The 26,056-nt window shown below is 36.9% G+C and overlaps 1 protein-coding gene across 2 annotated transcripts in view; it reads right to left on the minus strand.

Moving 5' to 3' along the window:
• Positions 1-26,056, minus strand: part of LOC118200923 (transforming growth factor-beta-induced protein ig-h3-like) — a 117,758-nt gene that overhangs the window by 75,617 nt on the left and 16,085 nt on the right. For both annotated transcript variants that reach the window (XR_004760167.2, XM_035372914.2), the window contains exons 2-3: positions 15,954-16,060; positions 2,000-2,126 (exon numbers count right to left, since the gene is read on the minus strand). Coding sequence is in view for 1 of the 2 variants with exons in the window: in XM_035372914.2 (XP_035228805.1) it covers positions 2,000-2,126; positions 15,954-16,060 (234 nt within the window). In the remaining variant the exon portion in view is untranslated. The remainder of the gene's footprint in view (positions 1-1,999; positions 2,127-15,953; positions 16,061-26,056) is intronic.

Raw genomic sequence — 26,056 nt, forward strand, 5'->3', positions numbered from 1 at the left:
AACCTGCCGACAGTTCAGCATTATGTGGTATGGGTTAAAATACACTATCTTCGGAGAATAAAAAATAAAATGGTCTTTCGAATTTTTGGTTGTAGCTGAGCCAAAGAATCTCTAAGGAGAAGAAGTAAAGGTTCCCCGGGGCAAATGTGGCTCCGTCAGACCTAAGAGACACATTATGTATATCCCTGAAGCTTACTTTAAAGGGGCAAACCATTCCAAAGCTATCCACCCTCCGTACCTCACTGCGCATGTGCGAAATAACATCAGGAGGCAACAAAGCAGCATCAAAGAATGCAGCATGCCGTCGGCCATGTTAGCAATCTTTTACCACGTTGTTCGAAAACGTTCTTTTTTGTTGTAGTCAGAGGTACTTGGTTTTAGCTATGTGAAATTCTTTTAAAGACTTTTTAAATGTAATGCTGTAAGTGAAATGGTTTTGGCTATTGGGTGAAAACTTTGCTCTTGGTTTTCACAATGGTCATTCCAAATAATTGTCTAAACGTTTTCATGGTAATTTGTTTTTAAAGTTGTTGTCGGATAATTATAATGTATTTCAGTGTTTTCAATTTATTTAGGAGTGCCTTTAATTGTCTTTAAATATTTTTTTCTCAGTTAGTTATTGCAAATTTTGCTTTTAAAATTTCACTGTAAAATTTTAACTATGGATCCATAAAAATTTATTACGTTTTGTATGGCATGTGTTTTCCCCCCTTTTTAAGTTTACAGAAGAAAAGAATTAAGAAATTTATTTCATTTAAATTTTGTCTTCGTACGGCTCGCTGCTTAAATTGAAAGTAAAAATTGGACAGGATTTCTATAATTCGCCCCAAAATTCCAACTAACATATTTTGCTCATAAAACTCCAGAAATGTATGAAAATAAAACATTTTGAGTTATTTCAAAGTAAAAAATTTACTATCCCCTCGAACTGCGCTGTTTAAATTTCACACTGCGCTGGTGTTTCACTGCATAGCCGTGGCTCTTCCGTACAGCGGCGCAGAGGCGAAACAGGTTTACATTGCGTCTATGGAAGCTTTCATTCTTCTCCTTAGAGATTCTTTGGCTGAGCTAACAAAATATGAAAACAGACCATGTGTTTACGTCAAATGATTTTCATATTTAGGGCAACTAAATTGTCCGCAAGAATATACAATTTAGTATCTTAATTTATATTATGCCTAAAAATAGTGATGTAGCTATTGCTGTTAAAAAATTTACATTATTTGTTCTCTTGTTCGTAATAAATTTGAAAAAGAAATTTTCGTTAAAGACTGCGTACTCGAAGCATTAATGTATAAAATAATGGAATATAGCCAAGACTTGTAGTTCAGTCTAATTAGTAAACTATTTTACAAACCGGAATCATAAAATTAGTTTTTCAGTCATATTTTTAAGATATGAGAAGATAAAGAAACCTTTTTATAGAACTTTCCCTTTCGAATTCATCAAAAATTAAATAAGTAACTAAATTAACCAACTAAAAAACTGGCATTCCATGAAATAAAATCTTAATTAAAACTAAAATTTAGAGCTTTGTTGCTAAATAATTTATTGGCACATTGGGAAATTATTTTATTCGAATCTTTGAAGTTTCTTTCTGATTTCGCTTTTAGGGACAAAAATGAATAAATAAATAAAAGCGCTAAAGCCTTTAAATCTGCAACTTTCATTTCTTATTAAAAACTGCAGAAATCTAAACTCAAAATTGTAAGCTTTGTAAGTTAAGGGACAAATTTTCCCATATAAATAACATACATAAATTATGAATTTGAATTTTGGATCAGATTAATGGGAAAGCTAAAATATTCTGAAAATCGAAAATCTGGAATTATACTAGATGAATAAATTAAACATTCGAATTATCACAAACTCTATTTATTAAAGTGATCTAATTATTATTATTTTAACATTTCGAGCATAAAATGTTTTCAGATATAATTTTGAGAACAAAAATATTCTCAAGAAGGTGACATCCTTGTGGAAGACATTTCTTACTTACCTGCTGTTTGGAGATATGTTTGCAGATTAGCCATGTGTATAAGCGATGCCATTCTGCGAAGTCCCATCTCTGATAATATCCTCTCCAGACTGACGCGAGGAGATACATTGGGTAACACGAGTACGGGCTGCAAAGACATCATATGTAGCATTACACAAATTTATGCAAGCAAAGGAATCGGACAGAAAACCATTCGGGCTTTTATATACAGATAATGAAAATCTGAACAAAAATATGCATTTTAATGGAAGATGGTTGGTTAATAAAATTTGACTGATTTCTTTTGTTTGAAGTGAGTATCGAATCAGAATTTAAAAAAATTGTGTAAATAAAAGTATGCAAGTAAAAAAGTTGTAATGAAGTATGCAACGAAAATGGGGCTAAAATTGATAACTGTTGTTATAAAGGTTATCAGGACTTGTGTTCCTCTTTACATGCTTTGGAAACATGAACTGTCCTGACTCGGAACAGGGAGCTTACTAAAGCTATGTTCAATAAATTATGAAGTAGACAATACACACAGGAAGGGTGTACGAAACCCTTTATTTTTCTATCTTTACAGCGATTTCCGAAACTTCGGAATACAGAGACCAACCACTTGTGGTCTGAACGTAAGAATATAAAAATACTAACTAAAAACTCTAACTAAAACTAACTTTGGATTAATATACAAGTGCCTAACTTCAAGATTGGCCGTTATTTAACAAAAATCCGTATGTAGTACAGAGAGCTGCTAAAACTACGATACGTTTAAAATTATCAAGAGGATTAAACCTCTGGCCTTGAAGGCAACCAGCAAACGAGTAAAACTACTATGGCCAGCGGCCTGCTTCTAATAACTCCTTCCCCTCTCTTGCTTGGCAAAAAGCCACAACTTAAGCACTTGGCGTTAGCAAGACAAATTTGCATAAATAAGTAAAAGCTTTTAATTCTGGCCGGAAGTAGAAAATAAGAAGTGATAGTAAAGATTTAAAATAAAATAAACGTTAGTAAAACTTAGGATCCTTACAAGGTAATATCAATTAATAAGGTTGATTTAAATCAATCAATCAAACTTGGGTAAAACAGATTCCTGAGTTGCCTTACAACCATGAGTACATATTTAGTTTGACAAAGCATTGGATTAACACGTGACAATATTAGATATCTATCTCGGCGATTAATTCTGCCTTTTGAATGGCGGACAGCAGTTACTTTAGCAGATAATGTTACTAATGACTAGCAATGCTCAAATCGCGCATAAATAATCGCTACTTTGGAAATGTTTCTCGTTTAGCAAGAGAAAGTTTTGATTATTGTTTGTTTGAATATGCAACAAAAAAAATTGATGTGGACACCACATGACTTCCTTGTACAGCCTATTAAATTATACATATTTTTTGCTGCATTTCATTTAAGCTTATTTCTTCCAATTTCATTAGAGATCTTTTTCTCAATCATTTGAATCAGTTCTCACATTGTGCAAGGCAAAAATACATAAAAACTCAAAACATCTTCATTAAAAATTGTAAAATACAGGTGACGGAGGACGGGGACAACTGGTGTCTAAGAAAGGTAAGCAGGTATATGTCCCATGATGTCCACTATCTTAAGGCAAGCCTCCTGGGATATTTACGAGTCCCAGGACGCCTGCCTCGGGAATGCATTTGCTTCTCTGTGAAGTCGAATGGACAAACAGGGACGTGGATGATGTTACATGAATGCGTCAGCTGCATAGATATATAAGCATTTGCTGTTAGAATGCATTGGTGATGCTCTTGGGCGCACGTTGCTGTAATTCTTAAATTGCAAAAGACAGAAAGACACCAAATACGATTAAAAACAATTAAAATTAGTTGAAAGTTTAGTTTTGGTCCCACTCGGCAAAAAGACACTGAAGTTGGTGCAGAAACTGACTTAATTCACTATTATACTAAGAGTTTCAAATGTAAACAAATGGTTTAGTAGCACTTTAGTAGCTTTTAAATTGTTGATAATTCTACAACTATTGTATGCAGATTAACTAAAGACATGAAAGCGTAATCGATACATAAGAACAACACGATTTTATCACTGGATTTCATTTAAACTCTTTTCCTCGTATTTCATTAGAGATAAATTTTTCATTCAATTTATTCAGTTCTCATTTCGCGGCAAGGCAAAAAATGCATAAAACCTCAAAATATCCTTAAAACTTAAAAATATTGAAAAATATAAAGACCAAATACAGTTAAAAGATAAGAACAACATAATTCAATAATTTTGAAAGCAAAAAATGCACAATTTACCAACACATATGAATAAAAAAACTGAGCTGACTGAGCTGGGTAGCAGAGTGTATATATATGCCTGGATTCAAAAAAGAGAAGTGCACAACTACATGTTATAGTAGTCCCATATGCAAAATTTCAACTTACTGAGGCTACTCCTTTTTGAGTTATGCGAAATACATACATGCGTAACTACGTGCAGACGTCAAGAAAAAAAAATCTCTTCTGAATCTACACTGACTACCAATAAGTATTTGGACACCTATGCAAATGACGATACCTGCGGTCCTAAGGTACGTCACGGACTCCGCCGGTATATATCGTGTAGGAAACAGCATCGGCTTTAGTCGCATGCAAGATGCCTCGCAGTTCGGAGCTCTCTGATTTCGAGAAAGGTATAATTATCGGGTGTCACAAATGTGGCCGATCCTTAAAGGGCATATCTAGTGATCTGAAGTACCCAAATCGACAGTGGCCTATGTGATTAAGAAGTAGAAGGTGAGCGGTGATTGTTGGAATGTGCCCCGAGTCGGCAGACCAGCGAAACTGGGAGATAGAGACCGACGAGTGCTGTCCAGAGAAATTCGGAAGAACCGCACCCAACCGATGCCCTCATCCGCGAGGAGTTTCAACAGGCATCCGGGAGTATTGTTTCAATGAATACCATCCGTAAGGAAGCACATCTGCTTGGTTTTCATGGTCGTGCTGCTGCCCATAAGCCTTTGATCACAAAGTCCAACCGCGCTGCTCGGTTAATGTGGTGTAAAGCACATCGAAATTGGACCGTAGATCAGTGGAAACGGGTTCTTTGGAGTAACGAATCAAGGTTCACCCTTTACCGTTCGTATGGCAGGGTCTGGATCTGGCGTCTACCTGGAGAACGTCTCCTGCCAGAATGCATTGTGCCAACAGTCAAGTTCGGCGGAGGTGGAATTATGGTCTGGAGGTGTTTCTCCTGGTATGGGCTGTTAACCTTGGTCCCCATTCATGGTAAGCTCAACTCCGATGCCTACTGCACTATTTTGGATGACAATGTGCTTCCTACGTTGTGGCAGTTTTACGGGTTGGACCCCTGTTACTTTCAGGACGACAATGCCAGTTGCCATGTTTCGACGTTAACCAAGGCTTGGTATGGTGCCAATGGAGTTTATAGAATGGACTGGCCTGCCCAGAGTCCAGACCTGAACCCTATCGAGAACCTCTGGGACGAGTTGCATCGCCAAATTCAAGGGTGAACTACCCGTGCAAAATCGGTGAAGGAACTTCTATGTCTTCTCCAAGCCGAGTGGAAGAAAATACCACTAGCTGTCATACAAAGACTTGTGGAAAGTATTCCCCGGAGGGTCCACGCTGGAATTACCTCTCGTGGAGGCTCTACCAAATATTGATTTTGAATAAAGTTAGTTTTTCTTTTCTATCACAATTGTCCAAATACTTATTGGTAGTCAGTGTATTTTAAATCCATTTACAATTCGTTTTGGGAAAAAGATTTCATTATTATGTCCGCACGTACAAATATCTTGCAAGAATATTTCAAATGGATTCTAGAAAGCTCAGAATGGATATTTTCGTTGGAATATGGAACCCAAAAATTTTTGCGATTACAATACTTCCTTTACTTCGTAGAAGGAAGTAAAAAGATACTTAAACTATTGCGGAAAATGGCAGATGACTGGAAGAATGAAAGCTGGGCAGAATCAATCAGACATATCCAGCACAAAACATTCTCGAGGTACTTCGGTGCTTAGGCCAAAACGTTTATCAGTCACAATCACAGTCGGTTTCACGGCTTTGAGGTAAAATATATGCGTCTGATGGTAAAACCGATTACGCGAACTTGCTGTATCTACACGGACGTACACAACAAGATTTAATGTGCATACTAAACTACAAAAACATACTTCTGTGCAAACAACATCCATATTTTGCATTTCTTTGACTTCAAAAGGGTGCAAATTTGAAATGGCACACTCAGCGTGGTAACTGCAGTTCTATGGAGTCAAGTTCTTTTCGAGGTATCTAGATTTTGGATTGAGAAAAATTCTCAGACCCTTGTCTTGTGTATACTTGTCTAACAAATGAAGAGCTGGAGATAAAACTTATCCCTAGCAACATTCTAAAAGAAAAAGATTTAAAGCCGAGAAATCACATTTAAGGATCAAATAACGCCCAGTAGGTGTACTGACATGCAAATGTTTTGTTAGGAAGTAGTGGCTTAAGAGACTAAAAATACACAGATATGAGGTTTCAAATTCATATATAAAACCTTTTAAAAAGTTATTTACAATAACGTTGCATTCCTCTTAATTTATAATAATACATTGCCTGACTGAGTGATGCTTATATGACTATTCTAAGAGTAAGGGTATTCACAGAATGGATTGCATTGGCCATTCACAGAAATTGAAAGTGACTGAGAGTATTTAGGAAGATGTTGGACACAAGATTTCAGTTTCAGATCCTTCTCAGGGCACTACTAAGGGGTATGTGAAATGCGTGTGTGTTGTTGAAAATTTTAATTTGTTAACTACTGTAATCAAACTTAAGTTAATAATTACAAATTTATTTAAAGGGTAAGCATGTAAATCCAAGACAATGTTACAATAAATTTATTAACTGAGCTTCTAAATTAATTTTTGAGGTCGTTTAAGTTATTTCGTATCATCGGTGTTCATTCGTTTAAGACAGATAAAGGAAATTTCGTATAAAAACAGATAAGAGAAAATAAAAATTCCTCAGTCTTTTGTAATGATATTTCACGAAAAATAAGATGAAAATTTCCTAATACTTTGATTTAAATTAATTTTCATTACATTCAGAATGATAAGATGATGCATGTTAAAAATTTAATAAGTAGGCATATATACACTGAAGTGACAAAAGTCATGGGATAGCAATATGCAAATATACAGATGGCAGTAGTATCGCGTAGAAAATGTATAAATGCGAAGTGCTTTGGAAGGGCTTTCATTTGTGTTCAAGTTATTCATGTAAAGAGGCTTTGACGTGATTATGGCCGCACCACGAGAATTAACAGACTTTGAACGCGGAATGGTAGTTGGAGCTAGACGCATGGGTCATTCCATTTTGGATATCGTTAGGGAATTCAACAATCCGAGATCCACAATGTCAAGAGTGTGCCGAGAGTATCTAATTTCAGGCATAACATCCCACCATGGACAGCGCAGTGGCCGACCACCTGCACTTAACGACCGAGACCAGCGCCGTCTGCGTAGAGTTGTTAATGTTCACAGACAAGCAACACTGCGTCAAATAACCGCAGAAATCAATGTGTGACGTACGAGGGACGTGTCCGACAGGACAGTGTGGCGAAATTTGTCTTCCTTGGGCTATGCCAGCAGAAGACCGACTCGAGTGCCTTTACTGACAGCACGACATCGCCTGCAGCGACTCTCGTGGGCTCGTGAGCATATCGGTTGGTCCCTAAACGAATGGAAAACCGTGGCTTGGTCAGATGAGTCACGATTTCAGTTGGTAAGAGCTGACGGTAGGGTTTGAGTGTGGCGCAGACCCCGCGAAGCCATGGACCCGAGTTGTCAACAAGGCACTGTTCAAGCTGGTGGTGGTTCCATAATGGTCTGGGTTGTTTTTACATGGCATGGATTCGGTCCTATGCTGCAAATGAACCGATCATTGACTGGAAATGGATACCTTCAGCTACTTGGAGATCACTTACAGCCATTCATGGACTTCACGTACTCAAACAACTATGGGATTTTTATGGATGACAATGCGCCATGTCACCGGGCCACAATTGTTTGCGATTGGTTAGAAGAACATTCTGGACAATTCCAGCGAATGATCTGGCCACCTAGATCGCCCGACATGAATCCCATCGAACATTTATGGGACATCATCGAGAGGTAAGTTCGTGCCCAGAACTCTGCACCGTCAACACTTTCACAATTATGGACGTCTATAGAGGCAGCATGGCTCAATATTCCTGCAGGGGACTTCCAACGACTTGTTGAGTCCATGCCAAGTCGAGTTGCTGCACTTCGACGGACAAAACGAGGACCGACAAAATATTAGGAGGTATCCCATGACTTTTGTCACTTCAGTGTATAGGGGAATATTAGAGTTGCTCTGAAATGTGCATAATAATTAAGAATTGATAATTCGCACCAATTATGAATTTACTCAGGATCTGAAAATCAAAATATTGAGTTCTTCTATTAAATTCTCATATAAAAATCTTAGACGTGTGATTGCGTAAAAAATGTGATTTTTTTAAATAAAATTTGAAAAAAATGATCTGAACTGTGTGCTTAATTAAAGAATTAAATCCAAACAATGAAATCTGCTTCTTAAGGAAGCTTTCGGTAGAAATGTAGAAAACTCTCACTAGTAAACCTTGACAACAAGAAAGAAAAGATTCGAGTAGGGCATCTGCTTTCTTAGGGCTTCAACATGTAATAAATAATGTAGCAGTTTAGAAGAGAAACACAGCAGGATTTGCTATATAATGTTCTCCTCTACAGATTTATGGTAAAATTCACCTGCGTTCTGTCATAAACTGGAGATGTTTCTTTTTTTTTTTTTTTTCTACGGAGATAAAATTTTACGCCATCATGGCCGAAGTAGAATTTAAACGAGGAATTAAACAACGTGAAGATCAGGTTTGAAACGAAAGAAAGAAATCTGCATATTATCTGCACTGGAGAGGATTTAGAGAGCATAACTTCATTCTTTTATCTTCTGCTTATTGCGGTAAAGTGCTTTTCAATGTTTTTTTTAGAAAGAATGTATGTATAGCTTATTTAAGTTAACTACAAACACAAGTTAGCATTAATATAAATGAGGATTAAATAATCATCTTACGCGTTCTCAATTACTTATAATACAGTTTTTATCAAATGCAGAGCAGACTTGTAATTAAGAATACATTTGAATTAATACATTTAAACGCGTTAATAATTATTCTAATGTAGCTCTACTTTAACTTAACAGCTCTTGCAACATCTCAATTTAAGCAAATGATTAAAACGACAGCTTAAAATAAATTTTCCAATGAAAATGTGGGGAGAGATTACAAGTACACAAGGACCACGGTGGACAAACCTCTTATAAATTTATCTTTTTTTTTTTTTTTTTTTTTTTTTTTTTTTTGTATATTCACTTGAAAAGTTGCTTTTCAAGATTATACGACTTGCTGCAGTAATAAATAAGTGTTCCAAAGAATTCAGGGAACAAACAGTTAAACGGATAAAAATGCGTATCAAAATCTTCACTATAAAATCGGAAAGGTATTGACTCAATACCCTAGCCAGCTAGACGTTGATTCCCCGTTAAGTCACACGAGGGATTAATTGGATGAGACTAAGTGGCGAGCGCGTAGTCAATTCAAAGTGATTGGGAAGGAAGTAAAATTTTAGATAACAGATTTTAACCGACTGCTATGCTCTTTCTTCTAGAAAATACTTGAGTTAATTCAGGGAGTACGGAGAATATGTAAAGCAAAACAATGTCAAGCCTTGTCTTCTTTTAAATCAAAGAAAAACATTTAAGAAGTCTACAATTATAATTATGGAAATTTCCTGTTATGTTTTTACCACCAATCCTCGAATTCCATATCACAGATTATGTTCTTACTGCATTAATATAATATTAACAAGACATAGTGCACAATAAAAATTAAGCTTTATTTAGGAACATCGCGCATACTCCCCGACAGCCTGCCTGTTTCGCTCTGCTCGCTACTCGTAAGAAACTTCTCCTCTAGGGTTGCCACACTTATCGGAGGGCGCAAGGCGCGCTCCTTATCGCCATCACCACAGAGTTCCCCCCCAGTTCCTTTAATGGCTATTCAAAGGAACGACATAGGTTATGAAATTATCTCAGAGTATCCGTGCTGTCGGGTATTTTTTTTATGATTACAAAATTAGAATATAAAATTAGAAAAGATCAAAATGCAATTCAATATATAACAAGGTATTGACACATATAATAAAAATGAAATAACAAAAAATATGTTAAGATATGAATTTAAAAAAAATGTTTTAAATTGTTATGTAAGAAGCAAGTTTCTTAGGGAAGTGAACATGTCTTCCCGATCTGGTGACAGTTTGTGTCTTAGAGATTTTATTCTGCTGAACTGTCTTTAAGTCTTTATTTGTTTTCAGTTCAGGCAAATTAGAGTCCGAAAGCAAATAGGCTGGTTTCACACGGTCTATAGACACAGTAGATTTCAGACCGTTAACATCAATTGTGAAAGTTTTGTCCGTTCTAGAAAGGACTTTATGCGGACCTGTGTATGGTTGGCACAGAGGTGGCTTTACTCGATCGACAAGTAAGTATACATGCGTACACGACTTTAAGGTAGCACTTACGTAACATTTTTCTTGGCAATGTGCAGATGTTGCTATTGGATTCAATTGTTGCATTCTATGCCTAAGATTCGTGATAAATTGTGTGTCATACGGAGATATCTTAGATGACGTTATCATATCACTAGGCAGCTTGAGAGTTGTGCCGTACACCAGTTCAGCACAAGATGACTGTAGATCCTCCTTTACGGCTGTCCGAATACCAAGCATAACAACTGGTAGTGTTTCAGTCCAGTTATTGGTCTCGTGAGCCTTGAGAGAAGATTTTAAATGTCGATGAAATCGTTCAACAATGCCGTTTGGCATTGGATGATAGGCTGTTGTTGTGATTCTGTTCGTACCCAAAATGCGCGTGAATTCTGCAAAAAGTGCGGATCTCATTTGAGAACCTTGGTCTGTTGTTATGATCGATGGGCAGCCAAAACGAGATATCCAACAGTTGAAGATGGCTCTGCAAATGGTTTCCGTTTTCATATCCGGGATGGGAATGGCTTCAGGCCATCTGGAGAATCTATCTATTAGAGTCAAAAGGTACACGTTGCCTTCTGATGGAGGTAACGGTCCGACGATATCCATATGGATTTCTGAAAAACGTGCATCAGGAAGAGAGAATGTGCCCAGTGGTGCTTTAGTATGCCTAGTAATTTTCGATTTTTGGCAAGATTCACAGGATTTCACCCAATTTTTGATATGACGTTTCATATCGGGCCATACATAACGAGAACAAATAAGCTTCGTAGTAGCTGCAATTCCTGGATGTGACAGATTATGCAGATGATTAAAGATGAGTCTGCGAAAGGAATTTGGAACAAATGGACGAGGAATGTCTGTTGATATGTCACACAGAATATTACCATCAGAATATTGGCACGGTTTAAATTCCAGTTTCAAAGATGATGTGTTGTTTTTGAGAAGGTTTTGTACCTCCGGATCATGCCGTTGAGCTTCCGAAAATTTTTTAAAATCCAAAAATGGAGATTTTGTTATGGAATCAATTTCGATTCTTGAAAGAGCGTCAGCAACGACGTTTTTTGAACCTTGCACATGCCTAATATCAGTAGAGTACTGAGAAATAAAATCTAAATGTCGCAATTGTCGAGGTGAACATTTATGAGGGTTCTGTTTAAAAGCGTATATTAACGGTTTTTGATCCGTATAAATTATAAAATTTCTGCCCTCTAACATGTGTCGGAATTTCTTAATTGCAGAATAAATAGAAAATAATTCCCTATCGTACGCGGACCATTTCTGTTGACTTTTACTGAGTTTCATAGAGAAAAATGCTATAGGTTCCCATGTTTGTTGAGACAACTGCATAAGTGTGCCGCCGATTGCGACGTCTGAGGCATCTACCCAGATGCTTAGCTGGGCTCCGGGAATAGGGTGTCTCAAAAGGGTAGCCTGAGCAATGGCATTTTTGGCAGCAATAAAGGCTTGTTCAGCATTCTCGTTCCAATTTAATTGTGGGGATGAATCCTGAACACGAGAACGAGATTTCTTTTTATTAATATAGCCTTCTAACAATTTTATTAAAGGAGAAAGAATATGTGCTGCTTTAGGTATGAAACATCTATAAAAGTTAAACATGCCTAAAAATCGGCGAAGCTGAGTGAGAGTGGTAGGTTGAGGAAAATCTAAAATACATTTGACTTTGTCAGGAAGATGTTCAATTCCGTTTTCACTAAGGTGAAAACCTAAGAAATCAATAGATGTTTGACCAAAGGTGCATTTTGAAACATTTATGCAAAGTCCATATTCCTGAAGTTTGGAAAATAAAGCTTTCAAATGCCTGCAATGTTCCTCAGAATCTTTAGAGGCTATGAGCAAGTCATCGACAAAAGTGTAAACGCCTTCTAAATCCCGCGTGACTTCATCTATAAAACGTTGAAAAGTCGCAGATGCATTGCATAAGCCGAATTGCATACGGATACTTTCGAATAAACCGAATGGTGTGCATATGGCGGTTTTGTGGATGTCGGCTGGGTTAATTGGTATTTGATGGTATGCCTTAATCAGGTCGACATGACTAAAAATTTTAGTACCGTGCAATGCAGCAGTAAAATCGGCTAAACATGGAATAGGGTATTTGTCTTTTATTGTTTGAGCGTTCAATGCTCGATAATCTCCTACAGGTCTCCATTCCAGACTTCCCTTTTTTGGAACCATGTGAAGTGGGGATGCATAATTCCTGCTCGAAGATCTCAAATGCCCCAATTGCATCATAGTTTGAAATTCTTGTTTTGCTATTTTTAAGCGATCTGGAGCTAACCGACGAGGTTTTGCAACCACAGGTGGACCTTTAGTTATGATATAATGAACGGTGTTATGTTTAACAGGTTGGTTAGGATCTGGTAATCTAGTAACTGAAGGAAATTATTTTAAAATTTTGTGATATGGTGTATCACTAAATACAGTTTTTATTGAATAAATGCTTGCATTTTTCACGCAACCGACGGTTTTAAAATGCGTTTTTAAATCTTTGAGACATTTGTTTCTGAGATCAGGCACCAATTCAAAGAAATAGAGAAAATCTGCTCCAAGAATGGGTGTACTAACATTTGCTATAAGAAAAGTCCATGTAAACTGTCGTCTTAATTTGAAATCCAAAGAAAGTGTTTTTTGACCATAAACATGAATAGTAGAAGAATTAGCAGCGAAAAGTGTTTGTTGGGACGAATTCCGTTTTTGAGAATTATTTGCTGGAAGTAAGGACACGTCAGAGCCGGTATCGACCAAGAATGAAAGGTTTGTTCTACGGTCACGAACGAACAGGCGACGTGAAACTTGAGGCAAAGAATAAGTCGCCTCTATTCCTTGCTGGTTTCGTTTCCCTGCCATGAACAAGGTTTTGTACATTTGTCATCTCTACACTTTTTCCCAAAACGTCTATGATACCAGCAAACAGAATAATCTCTCCTTTTGGAATTGCTTCTTTCCTTATTGCGATCTCCGCGATTTGGCGAGCGACCACGAGAAAGAGAAATGCGATCAATACGTTTGTTTAATTTTTCTATTTGTTTAAATAATTTATCCTCAAGAGACTGATCGACTGTGCGAGAAACGGCACAAGTCCCTGGGGTTGGATTTACTTCTAAAATTCTGTCGGCAATTTCTGCAGCTTTATCTACAGTTAAATTGGAAACCGCTGCCAAAATAGACTGAACAGTCGAAGGCAAACGTTGAAGGAATAATTCTAACATTAAGTTATCAGGAACATTTAAAGATTCTGCTCGACGTTTCATATTTCTAAGCAAATCGGAAGGTTTTCGAGAACCTAATTCTTCTCCAGATAATAATTGGCGAATTTCTTGCTGAGAAGATTCTCCTGAACGATTTATTAACTCAGTTTTAAGCTTTGCATATGGATCAATAGGGTCTGGTTTCATAAGTAAATCCCGTACTAGTGATGCGATATCTGGAGGAAGATGAGAAACTACATAATTATATTTAGTAATGGATTCTGTGATAGGTTTGGGGGTGGCAAGAGCAAAGGTACTTTCACACATAATAAACCATAAAGATGGGTCTGATCGGTTATAAAACGGAATTTGGACGGCATAAACATCAGACATTGTGCAAGGTTTTTAAGCCAAAATAAAAGGAAAAATTTAACTAAAGAAAATGAAATTAAATGATAAGTAGAAAACAGAATTATAAAATGATCTATAATTAGTACTCATCTGTGATTCGGAGGATGAAAACCGATGTAATCCATTACTTCTGGTTTGGAGATCTTGAGTGATGGCTTGTAGTCAAAACCGAAAGTGCTTGAGAACTGTTCATACGATTTAACACAGTCAGGGTTACCATTATGGTGATTTCCTGTTATGTTTTTACCACCAATCCTCGAATTCCATATCACAGATTATGTTCTTACTGCATTAATATAATATTAACAAGACATAGTGCACAATAAAAATTAAGCTTTATTTAGGAACATCGCGCATACTCCCCGACAGCCTGCCTGTTTCGCTCTGCTCGCTACTCGTAAGAAACTTCTCCTCTAGGGTTGCCACACTTATCGGAGGGCGCAAGGCGCGCTCCTTATCGCCATCACCACATAATAAAGCTTTTTCAAAGGCATAAACGCAGTTTTGTTGCTAAGCAACGATCTAGTATGAAGCTTCTTCTGGAACAATAAGATCTGTGGGATAAGCGCTTAAAGATTCCCATTGTACGTTGAACTGGAAAAAGCTTGGCGAATCGTCCAATTACAACCAAACAAACTCGCTGACGTATGCTTCTGGCAAACATAAATGTTAGCAAGTTAAAAAAAAATTATCTAGTTATGACTTTTACTATACAGCCGATATGAAATTTTATCCCACGAAACTAGACAAGCACATCGAATATCAGTTTCTTCATCCAAACAAATATGCTATAAAAATATGCTAACTCTGCATGATCGCGGTGACTAATACTGAACTGCCGTCCAAACGCATGTTGCACTTCTATTACAGAACTCCTTTTCGTGATATCAAAACACTTAAATTATAATTGTTCCAAAATTCCATGGAAAAATGACGGTATGAATTCAAGGTCAATAATTAGACTAGGTTAGCCTCGGGTTCAAGCTCGACTTCTTTCACAGAAGTGAGAGAAAATTACATTTAGTCCCCCAATGCAGTAATTGCTTTAGAACAGACTATGAGCCAAAGACGTTGCACATTCAAAGACTTCTGCACAAGAGACGTTTAGCAAGTAATTTTACATATTTTACAAGTGCTCCGCGCAGTCGCTTTACTTATTTAGTCGACGTTTGTGTTATAATCATCTCCATTCCAGAGGGTTTGAGCAGCCAGGTTATTTTGAGTTGTTGGCGCTGAGACGAGGCCATCTCCCATCAAGATGGTCTTGGCTCAGAGCGTTTTGCGACTCTGCTTTGTCTGGAACTTTGCATATTGAGTTCATCATGCCCCTTTAATTTTTCTCATGCGCTCTCTATTAAGTCTTCTCATTCGTTGTTGTTGAAGCGATATTAGAGGAGTTGAGCGAATCATTGGTGGATGATACCCCTTCGTTACACGCACATTGCAAACTATTGCACCCCTATAAGAATGTTGTAAAATTATGATTTCTGTAACGTTGGAGACATTGCTAGCGAAAGTATTGTTTCTGTCCTATAACAATATTTTACTCACCCCTCTTAATGGCTCGAACGTTATCATCGGCCTATAGATGCAACTTACGTGGCAAATGCACATGTGTTTTCCTATTTTCATGTACATCGGTGTAATCGGATATTGAATTAGACTGTTTTAACAAAATACTTGAGAATTACCAACCTAATAGTCTCCCACGAAATATAACTCAAGATTTGTCTCAAAGGTATTATTAAACATAAAAAATATTATTTACCTGTATTCGGGTGACAGATGAATCTCTTAACGAAACTGCTTCCGGTTTACTCTGGCCAGGCTTTCGAACACGGATTACAGCACTGTTTGCCGGAATTATTCGTATAACTGCGGAAGAAAACAATACTTTTCTAACTCATTTCGAAATATTTATTATAATTTTTGTTTTACATATAATGATTAGCGGTTAGTTAGACCTGTCACTTATTTTCCCAGTTTTCAAGCTAGTGCTCAGTTGTCATCAAAAGGAATCTGAGTAAGTCAAAAATAGGGCATTATGTAATCCGGTTGCTTACTGAAAAAAATATATATGTAGCAGAACTAACTACCTATGGTCATGGCAGCGGTAATTAACCTTTATATTCAAAATTTATCCTTAAGGTTGGATGTTGCCAATGAGGCAAACGTTTCTAGACGATCATTTAAGTTGACACTCCGTGTAAATAAAATATATGAACACTGTAATATGCTTTTATTTAGTGATCAAAAATTAATTTTTACCATTTACAAACTTTTATGAATGAAAATTATTATAAAGCTGCATGTCTTCTATAAATCGCACTTGTCGAAGATGTTAGTATACTGCAACTGTTCAGCAATATCATTTGTTACAGAGAAAATGTAAAAGAAATCAACCTAACACACTACACGCCTAGTCGATCCCTATGATGACAGGTTTTAGACTAACGAAAATAGGCTTGGAGTTTGATGTGTTAATCATGATCTCATCCAGTTCTTATTAAATTTAGCTTAATAGAATAATTCTTATTCGAAATGCCTTTTAAAATCACTTACACATAATTAACAGGATAGAGGTAGTAACTCCAACTGCCGTTATGATGGATCAGGGTTCGAATCCCGAAGAAGGCATGGATGTTGCAAATGTATAGCGTCTTTGCGGCATGAGGGCATTCCAAAATCATTGTGAGGCGAAAGTCCTCTCGTGTGGTTTGGTGGTAAGAGAAAAGGGGTGGCAGACCCTCGGACCTGTCCCCCCGGGTGCGCTATCTCAAAATTTGGAAGGAACTGAGGAAAGTCCTACTGTCACCTATATAGCTCATGCTAAATAACTTACTTTATTATTCATGTCATAAAAGGAAAGAATTATCAATCATGTAAAAGAATTCCTGTCCATCGTTTCCATTTATCCTTCGGGGGCCCACCAGCGGCCGAGCGGTAAAGCCGCTGAACACTGGTAGTTCGGTCCGAGGTTCGAATCCCGCGAACGGGCTGGCTGCATGGGCGTTTTCGTGGTTTTCCCCATGTGTAACGTGTATACGAGCCAGTTTCCCTTAGAAAGTCCTCCACGAAGGCATCCCTCCCCTTAGGCAGATAGCCCTCGAGGCTTGGCCATAATCACACACACCAACACCATTTATCCTTCACTGTCTATTCCCTTTAACATCTTTTAAAGCATTGTTTATCCATCTATATTATGTCAGTTACTGTTATTCTAAAAACGGTTTTCTTTTTAAACTTTTTAATACGAATGCCATTTACCATTTTCTGAACTCGGCCTTGCCATGATCACTCTCTTGAAAGTTGTTCGGTTATAATAGCTTATTAAATCTAGAAATATCTGCATTACTTTTAGTATCAGTTGCATAATAAGTTTTATTTTTAGCCCAAAAGGGCGCTAGCCCAGAAAGGATTTTAATTTAGTTTTGGAATTTTGGGTCGAAAACTTTGAAAGGTTGTATCACTTTTCAAATTGCTGCCATCAAATATTATCGCCCTTCGTTATAGTTAAAACAATTAAATAAGGAAGAATCTGCATGAATGTATGTATGTTTCTCGCATTGTGATAAAAGAACGGTAAATAAAGCCATCAAGTTTTGAATAACCTAATCCTACACCCGATTATGGGCATCTGGAAGACCTAATATGGAATTTGGTTTATTATCTATCTCATATCTTGTAAAACTTTAAAGAATTTTTGATTAACAAATTCAACAATTTCGAAGCGAGCAATGGCAACACTGTACGAAAAAAAGCACATTTGTATCTCCAGCGCGCGAGACTGTGTATCGGAATTTCTATAGATATGCTCTTTTTAAATTATTTTGTGATATTTCTGTTGAATTGAATTCTATGGTTTAAGTGCGAAGAACGTGATATTTAATAACTAAAGGTAACACACAAAATGTCAAAAAGAAACGCCTCTTTGTCCATAATGTAAAAGCTGAAAACTTTCAGACATTTTTTGAAAATACTTTTATCATGTGAGTTAATTTAGTACTTCATTTAGCATCAACGGAGGGGTAAGTGCAATATTTGTATTTTAAACCCCAAAGTCTGGACGTTTAAGGTACTTAAGGTTAAGGTTTCTTGATTCGTCTATTTGTGGTAAATTTGTTCAACAACGATACGAACAATTATGAATTTCCTTCGAATGATTTATATATTCGGTGGTTTATGTAAATGAAATTTAAATGGTTACAGAACTTCTTGCCAAACTTATTACTTAAATATTTGCAGTTAAATTCATTTAACCATAAAATGTTCAACATTTGAGTCACAACAAGTTACCTAACAAGCTAGTTATCTAACTGAAGGTATTCATCTTCTAATTCATAAAGAAATTTGTGATCAGTTAGGCTGTAAACAATACGTACCGATTTCTAAACGAAAATAGTAATAAGTATAAAAGAGTTATCTTTTCTGATTAGATCTATTTCTGAAAGTACTAAAACCATTTGAGATCTTAAAGATATAGCATCTTTTATTCTTTCCTTTACTTAAGATATATGAGCTTAAACACAGCGTGGGTATGTTTGAGGAAAAGATAAGGGATTCATGAATAGCTTTCAGGAAAACATGACCGGAGTTATTCGCATTAATTCTCTCATTAAGTGAATTAGTGGACAGGGAAGAAAAACCTCGGGTATTTTTTCAGCGTAGGCGAGCCAAAAAGCAAAGGTATGTATCAGAACTACTTTTTCTAACTACGAAGTTTGTTGAACTTTTACCTTTAAATTTGGATTGAACTCGGGAACTCGAAGTTTTATGGAAGGTTATGTTATTTTATGGAAGGTTATGTGTGGGAGTCTTGGGTGAAAGTTTCAGCTCTTAACGCCGCACGTGATATGCCAAAACAGAACCTTTGGCATTCAACCCATTAAATATGAGGAGTCCTATTCATGCTTTCGGATTAAGAATTTTTTTGTCTTAACGAATTTGTAATTTTAATTAGGCTGATTAATAGCTTATTATTGAGATAAGGTAGAGTCTGTTTGAAATCAGATTTATTAATTTTCGTCAATCATTGAATTACATGAAATCACAAAATAGCGCTCGCCAGTCTTTTTAATTCAGTTTTGAATTTATTTATACCCAAAAATTTTATCATTGCCTGTTAATTACTTTTAAAAATGCAGTTTTATTTTATTTACCCAGAATGTCAACAAAGTTTTAAGACCAAGTTCGTATATAAAATAAAAGGTTGAAGGAAACAACAACGTTATTCTTAGACATTTAATTTGTATATAATCTTTATAAATCCTCGCTCATTTTAAAAGCTCGTGATTGCTTCGTAGAATTCACCTTTTGGAATACTGTTTAAGTCTCTGGTTATAATTTTCGAATCTCTTCAGTGATATTAAAATAGTAATATCTGAGCGAAGAGAAAGTAGCCTAAGCGTGCCAAAAACTAGAGAACCGTGATATTTTTCTGTGGTAGAAACTGCTTTATAAGAATGAGATTGTGTGACGGCGCAGTCTTCTCTAGCAGGTTTTGTTTTAGGTTTTATTTGTAACTGTGACAAAGTACTCGAGGGTCATCGATCTCCCGACCGAACTACCACTGTTTACCGCTCGGCCGCTGATGGATCCATCTTCTCCAGCAGTTATTTCGACTGATGCCCTAAAAACATACCCGATTCTAGGCATGTTTTCAGGGCTCACGCTGTGAGTTCTCATTAGAGGTCCATCCATTACGTCTTTAAGTAAGCAGTTTGGTTTGGTTTGTTTTATTTGGCTATGGAAAAGCACGTTAAGACTATATGCTGAAAGGTAGGAATGCTTTCGTGGATTGCTTTCTAAGAGATATTGGCTCATTTCCACTTTACACATGGAGAAATCCACGAAACTGCCCATGTAGCCAGTCCGTTTGCAGAAAATCAAACCTAGATAGAACTACCAGTGTTCAGAAATTCACCGCTCGACCGTTTGTGAGTGTTAATTACACTTGTGTGCAAGCTTAACTTAAGCAACAATGTAAATTTTAATCACATAGCCATGAAATTGCAGAAAAGAGGTTCTTGTGATCAGTACAATGAACACGCAATTCAGTGAAAAAGTCATGGGTATGCAAATGTCAGGGACAAAACGTCACAGGCGACATGAGCGTACACAAATCACACACGGTCGGCGCACTCAACTTAAGACTACAGTAAAAGGAAGGACGGAGACGCAATTAAAGACATTCGATGCAAGTACAGATGAGTTCTTTCGTAAAATAGGGCTAGAAGAAATCACCTGGATGACTTCGCACATGGAAGAATGATCGGAACGCTGGAGGAGACGCATAGTGTGACCAGTGTAGCTCAAGGGTTCGGAATCAACAAAAGTTTCGTTTTGCTCACTTGGAAAGCCTTACAAACCATAGGTTTATTTAACCATAGGTATAGGTACAACTGTTAACAAAGTTGGTGGTGGCCGCCCCAGGAAAAACAACTGGTGTGGATGACCGATATATCGTCCTGCAGGCGAAAAGAGCCCGAAACCAGTCAGCAAGCGCCATAGCTCAACAATTTTGTACAGCAACGGGGTGACAAGTGTCGCGTTTACTGTGTCCAGACGCCTTCACAAAGGTAGCCTATTCGTCCGCCATTTTGAACCTGCATCCGTTTGAAAGTTGGCCATCGGCGCCACCGTTTAGAGTGGTGTAAGGAGCACCAACCCGGACATCTCATCAATAGAGTAGTGTCCTCTTTACGGATGAGAATCGTTTTAGTGCCACAAGAGATTCTCAACGCCAGTTGGTTTGGAGAGAAGTCAGGACATGGTTTCATTCCAGTAAAATCACGGAAAGAGACACTTTCGGTGGTCCTGGAGTTCTCGTCTGGAGAAGCATTATGCTGCACGGACGGACAGAGATCCACATTTTCGACAGAAGTTCTGTAAGGGGAGATTGTTATTGTTAGGAGGTGATCCTTCCCCATGTGCGTCTGTTCCGAAGTGCCATTGGAGCATATTTCGTTTTCATTGGCCACACCTGACTCCTGTTGTTCAGAAGCTACTGGAAAGTGAAGATATCCCTGGAATGGATTGGGCACCGTACTCCCCTGATTTAAATCCCATAGAACATGTGTGAGATGCTTTGGGGAGACGCCTTGCGGCACAATTACATCCTCCGGGGAACACCCAACAACTTAAACAAGTGCTGATTGAGGAGAGGGCTTTCTTACCTCATAATCTGTTATACAGTATGATGCTGGGTAGACGAGACGGTGCGAAGCAACCATTGTAGTAAGGGGAGGGCATATCCTATACTAAGGAACATTTGCTTGTTGTTCTTCCGCTTGTACAGACAATCATATGTAACGATACTATGAGTTCAATAAAGCCTTTTTTTGTTTGATTCCATACTGTATGCACTATATTAATTTTTGGGCAACTATTTTTTTATCATCGTTTAAATACAAAATGCTGTCTCTCATTTCTGAATTTCATGTCTCTCAGATGATTTTTTGCGGATTTATGGCAAAAAAGAGCACCTGTTGCGTACGTTTTGCACACCAGTATACATAATATTCACCTTTTATCACTCAGGAAACATACCGTACGAATTACCAAGAAAGGCCCCCACATGGCCTTTACAAGAAATTTCTGAAACCGAAATTTCTGTGATCGCATTTTCCAATTCGAACAGATAACTGCTGGTTTGACTTACTATTATAAGCGTTGAACCAAGTTTCATCTCCAGTCCTAATTTGTTTGAAAAAATCAGGATTAATTCTTCCTTTACAGCAAAACGTTGCTGTAAAGGAACTGATTGTGAAAATTTGCATCCTTATTAATAACTACTCTACATCATACCATAAGTACGTGTTATGTGATAATAACCATTATGGAATATGTGGCATTCTTTCTATTTTAGTCACAGCGACGTCCAGTACCAACACATTTTAAAAAAGGAAGAAACATTTACTTAGAGCATAGTATTTAGAATGTTTGTTGCTAATAAAAATTGGGAACAGCATAAGAATTAGATGAAGTAGCTTGTCACAGGTTTCTGAAATATTTTTCTTGCAACCACATTTAACTTTTCTATTCCTAACTCATAAATGAGTGCATTTGTGATGAGAGTGATCTGAAACTGTGCATTAGGTTAGTGGAGACTGCTGAGTTTTCACAAAGGTAGATTTCAGTTCGAATCACTTGTAAGACATTAGATACTAAGTCTCTACCTTGTTTTACGTCATGGGAAAGGGATTCTTGAAATCTGTATAAAATGTTGCTGTATTCTCAGTCCTCAAAAAGCGGTTATCAAGTATCATTAACCTTTGAGTTTTATAACCAACAGTTGAAGCGAAAATAAAATTTTAGCTGCTTATATGATTTTTGCATTCACTCCAGATTTTAAAAGTAAAGACGGCACATATTTCGTCTGCATTCTTAAAACGGACATTTGGCTTGCTTAAGTGAAATTAGTTTTAACCTTACGAAGCAAGTGTAAAACATTTTCTTCGTCCTTATCGGGCGCCTTCGTGGTGTACTTGGAAACACATTCGGCTTACAGTCAAGAGGTTCTGAGCTCGAATGCTGGCAAAGGCAAAGCTGATTTTGCTTATTTCTTGCTGCGATACAATGATGGTGATTCTGTAAGTGTGTCTTACAAATGTTGTCATCGTTTTGCCATTTGTATCAGAAATACGAAAAGGGTAAAAGCTATATCCAAAAATATATCTCTTGCGCGAAACATTATCATATTTCATAACAAACTGACCTTTTACCCACTGTGAGTCTCCAGAAGAAATAATTTCAGAAGTCAAGTTAAATAGATTTTATTCACACCAAATGTAAACGTGATTCAATCTCAAGAGAAACATTCCAATCTCAAAATAACCTACATTTTACGGCAGAATTACTTTTGTAAAGCAGTGTTACTCTTCAAGAGTATCAAGAGCATGCCAAAGAGATAAAATATCCGATTTATGAAAGCAGATGATACTAACAAAAATGCTAAAATGTTTTTGAACTCTCATTCTACGGTTATACAAGGCACAACCTTAGTAGTTTTTTAGCTCATCGTTTTAAGTACTACCATTAATTTCCCAGATACGGACGTAAGGTAACCAACTTACCATGATTTTGAGTAATAAAATGAGATATTATCAGAGAGGCTTTATAAAACATAATGAAAGACTCGGATAGAGGGAAACATCTTATCGTGTAAACAATTTTATGTCGATATGGGAGTGCCTCTTACTGCTGCCAAAGATATTTGGGTGTAAATGAGAGAACTGAAAGATAGAAATGCTTTTGTCATACCTAAGTAAACTTGCTTTGTGACAATGGTTTGATAAACTAGATAACTCCAATCATAAAAAGAGGAATTTCTTTTAATTACTGTAGCATTCTCTGTAAACTTGTGTTCCTTGTTGCAATGTTTTTAAATAATGTTTCATATGAGTCAAGAATACTGTATTTTTAACTGAAATTGTACTTTATTACGTCTTTATCAGCGATTAAGTTTGATACGATATTGCGATTAGTTTCAACGATTAAGTTTGAACTGAGATTTTAAAGCCACTTTCTGTTCAGGTATACTGAAAGTAAAATGGTATATACCCTTATAGTGAAGAGCTAGAATATTTTAAAACAGATGCAGAAGTATTTTAGATCAAATACTTACAATATCAGGACTTGTGTTTCTCTTGATTTGCTTTGGAAACATGATGTGCCCTGAATAGGAACAGGGAGCTTACTCAAGCTATGTTCAAGATTTGTGTGTAACAGACGACACAAGCAGGAAGGGTATACGAAACCCTTTATTTTCTGTACTTTTACAAGTGCTCCCGAACTTAGGGATACAAAGACCAATCACTTGTGGTCTGAACGTAAGAATATAAAACTACTAACTAAAACTCTAACTAAAAGCTAACTTTGAATTAGTATACAAATGCCTAGCACTAAGACTGGCCTTTATTTAAAAGGGTACGTATGTAGTACGCCGAGCTTCTGAAACTACAATACGTTTACAATTATCAAGAGGGCTAAACCTCTGGTCTTAAAGGCAACCAGCAACTGAATAAAAACTCGTAAAAACTGCAGTGGCAAGCGGCTTGCTTCCTAAATCTCCTTCTCTCTCTCTCTTGGCAAAAAGCTACAACTTAAATACTTGGTCGTTAGCAAGACAATTTGCATAAACAAGTTAAAGCATTTAATTCTGGCCGGAAGTAGAAAATAAGAAATGATAGTACAGTTTTAAAATAAAATAAACGTTAGTAAAACTTAGGATCCTTACAACAAGAATAGCATTTCGGAATGAAAGCAGACACAATATGTCTAGAAAATGATTCACTATGTATCCACGGCATTGCTTAATGCTTAGATAACACACAAGTATTTTCCAGTAACATGAGAATTGACAGTTATATGAAATCGCAGAAGTTGTCTACAACTTTTAATAAAAAATTCAAATATTTACAAATTAATCTATCAAGAAAATCTTTCCAAAGTGGAGGGAAATTCAAAGAGGAAAAGGCTAGATTTCTAAGGGTCAGGAGCAAGTGAAAAACATTTTTATGTTGCCAATGCTGTTGCTAAGCCCATGTCCAAACCATGAATAAGTATGGTAATATACGGAGTGTTGTTTTCATTGGCCTTGGGCCTTAAGTGTCAATGACGAGAGTACCATTTTGTCCAATTCTGGTTTCTAATACTGATTTTAGACCTCGTCAGCTGATAGAATCCGTACGTGAGATACCCATTTTCCAGTTCTATACCGCCATCTTCTTAGGGACTTATTTAAATCCAGGATTTTAGATGTTTTTACTCCGTGTCATAATAATAAAAATTTACTTACGTATTAGCGCAACCACCTTAGCATAGTTTGGCGATTTTTACAGAAATAAAAGTGTTTTGATGAATTTTTTGATTGCAACTTACAATGGATATTGTTACCCGAAGAACTGTTATGCGCATGGTTGCCAGAATTTGGCGACTTTACTAAGGTGGTTGCGATAATACGTAAATACAAATACAGTAAAAAATCTTATAACTTATTTCTTAAACTTTAATTAATTGCTAGACATCTGGAATGTGAACGTAGACCTGAAATATGAACCAGAGTTCTCATTGGTAGCCAATTATCATTAACCACACATTCATAAAGATAATACGGCCACCAGCGGCCGAGCGGTAAAGTCGCTGAACACTGGTAGTTCGGTCTGAAGTTCGAATCCCGCGAATGGGCTGGCTGCATGGGCGTTTTCGTGGTTTTCCCCATGTGTGACGTGTATACGAGCCAGTTTCCCTTAGAAAGTCCTCCACGAATGCATCCCTCCCTGCAGATAGCCCTCGAAGCTTTGCCATAATCACACACACACACACACACACACCATAAAGATAATACAAAAATCGATAATCATTGTATGATATGCTAGAGGTATTCAGCTGAAGGTATGCTAAAGATATTCAGTGGATTTGACCAGAAGTACTATTAGCTGTATTGTTACCAAGAGAATGAATTTATAAAATCTTGCGTTTTAGGTGCCAGGCAAGAGCGAGACAAACCCGAAGAAATCGCCTCAGAGGAACAGTTAGGAGCGGCACAAAATCAAGAAATCTAAAATTATCCACTAAGTCACTTATACTTATTGTATTCTTTCGAACAAGAATATGTATTTATCTTTTTGCCTCAGATGACAAAATATCTTGTGTTAGCGAAAATTTCTTAAGGGGCATCGATACTTTTGACTAGTGTCTTTTTTTCGAGTAGAAACTATCACTTTTCCATCAACTGAGTCTAAATTTAATAATTCCATGAAATCCTAACAACTTAAGAAATGCGAATAGGTAACGTAAATAGCCTAGGAGAATGGGGAAAAAAACTTTCGTAATACGAATGGTTATTTTGAACACATTATTTAAAATAAA

Source organism: Stegodyphus dumicola, chromosome 8, assembly GCF_044657685.1.
Source record: "Stegodyphus dumicola isolate Sdum_Otavi_A_Nest chromosome 8, ASM4465768v1".
NCBI lineage: Eukaryota > Metazoa > Arthropoda > Arachnida > Araneae > Eresidae > Stegodyphus > Stegodyphus dumicola.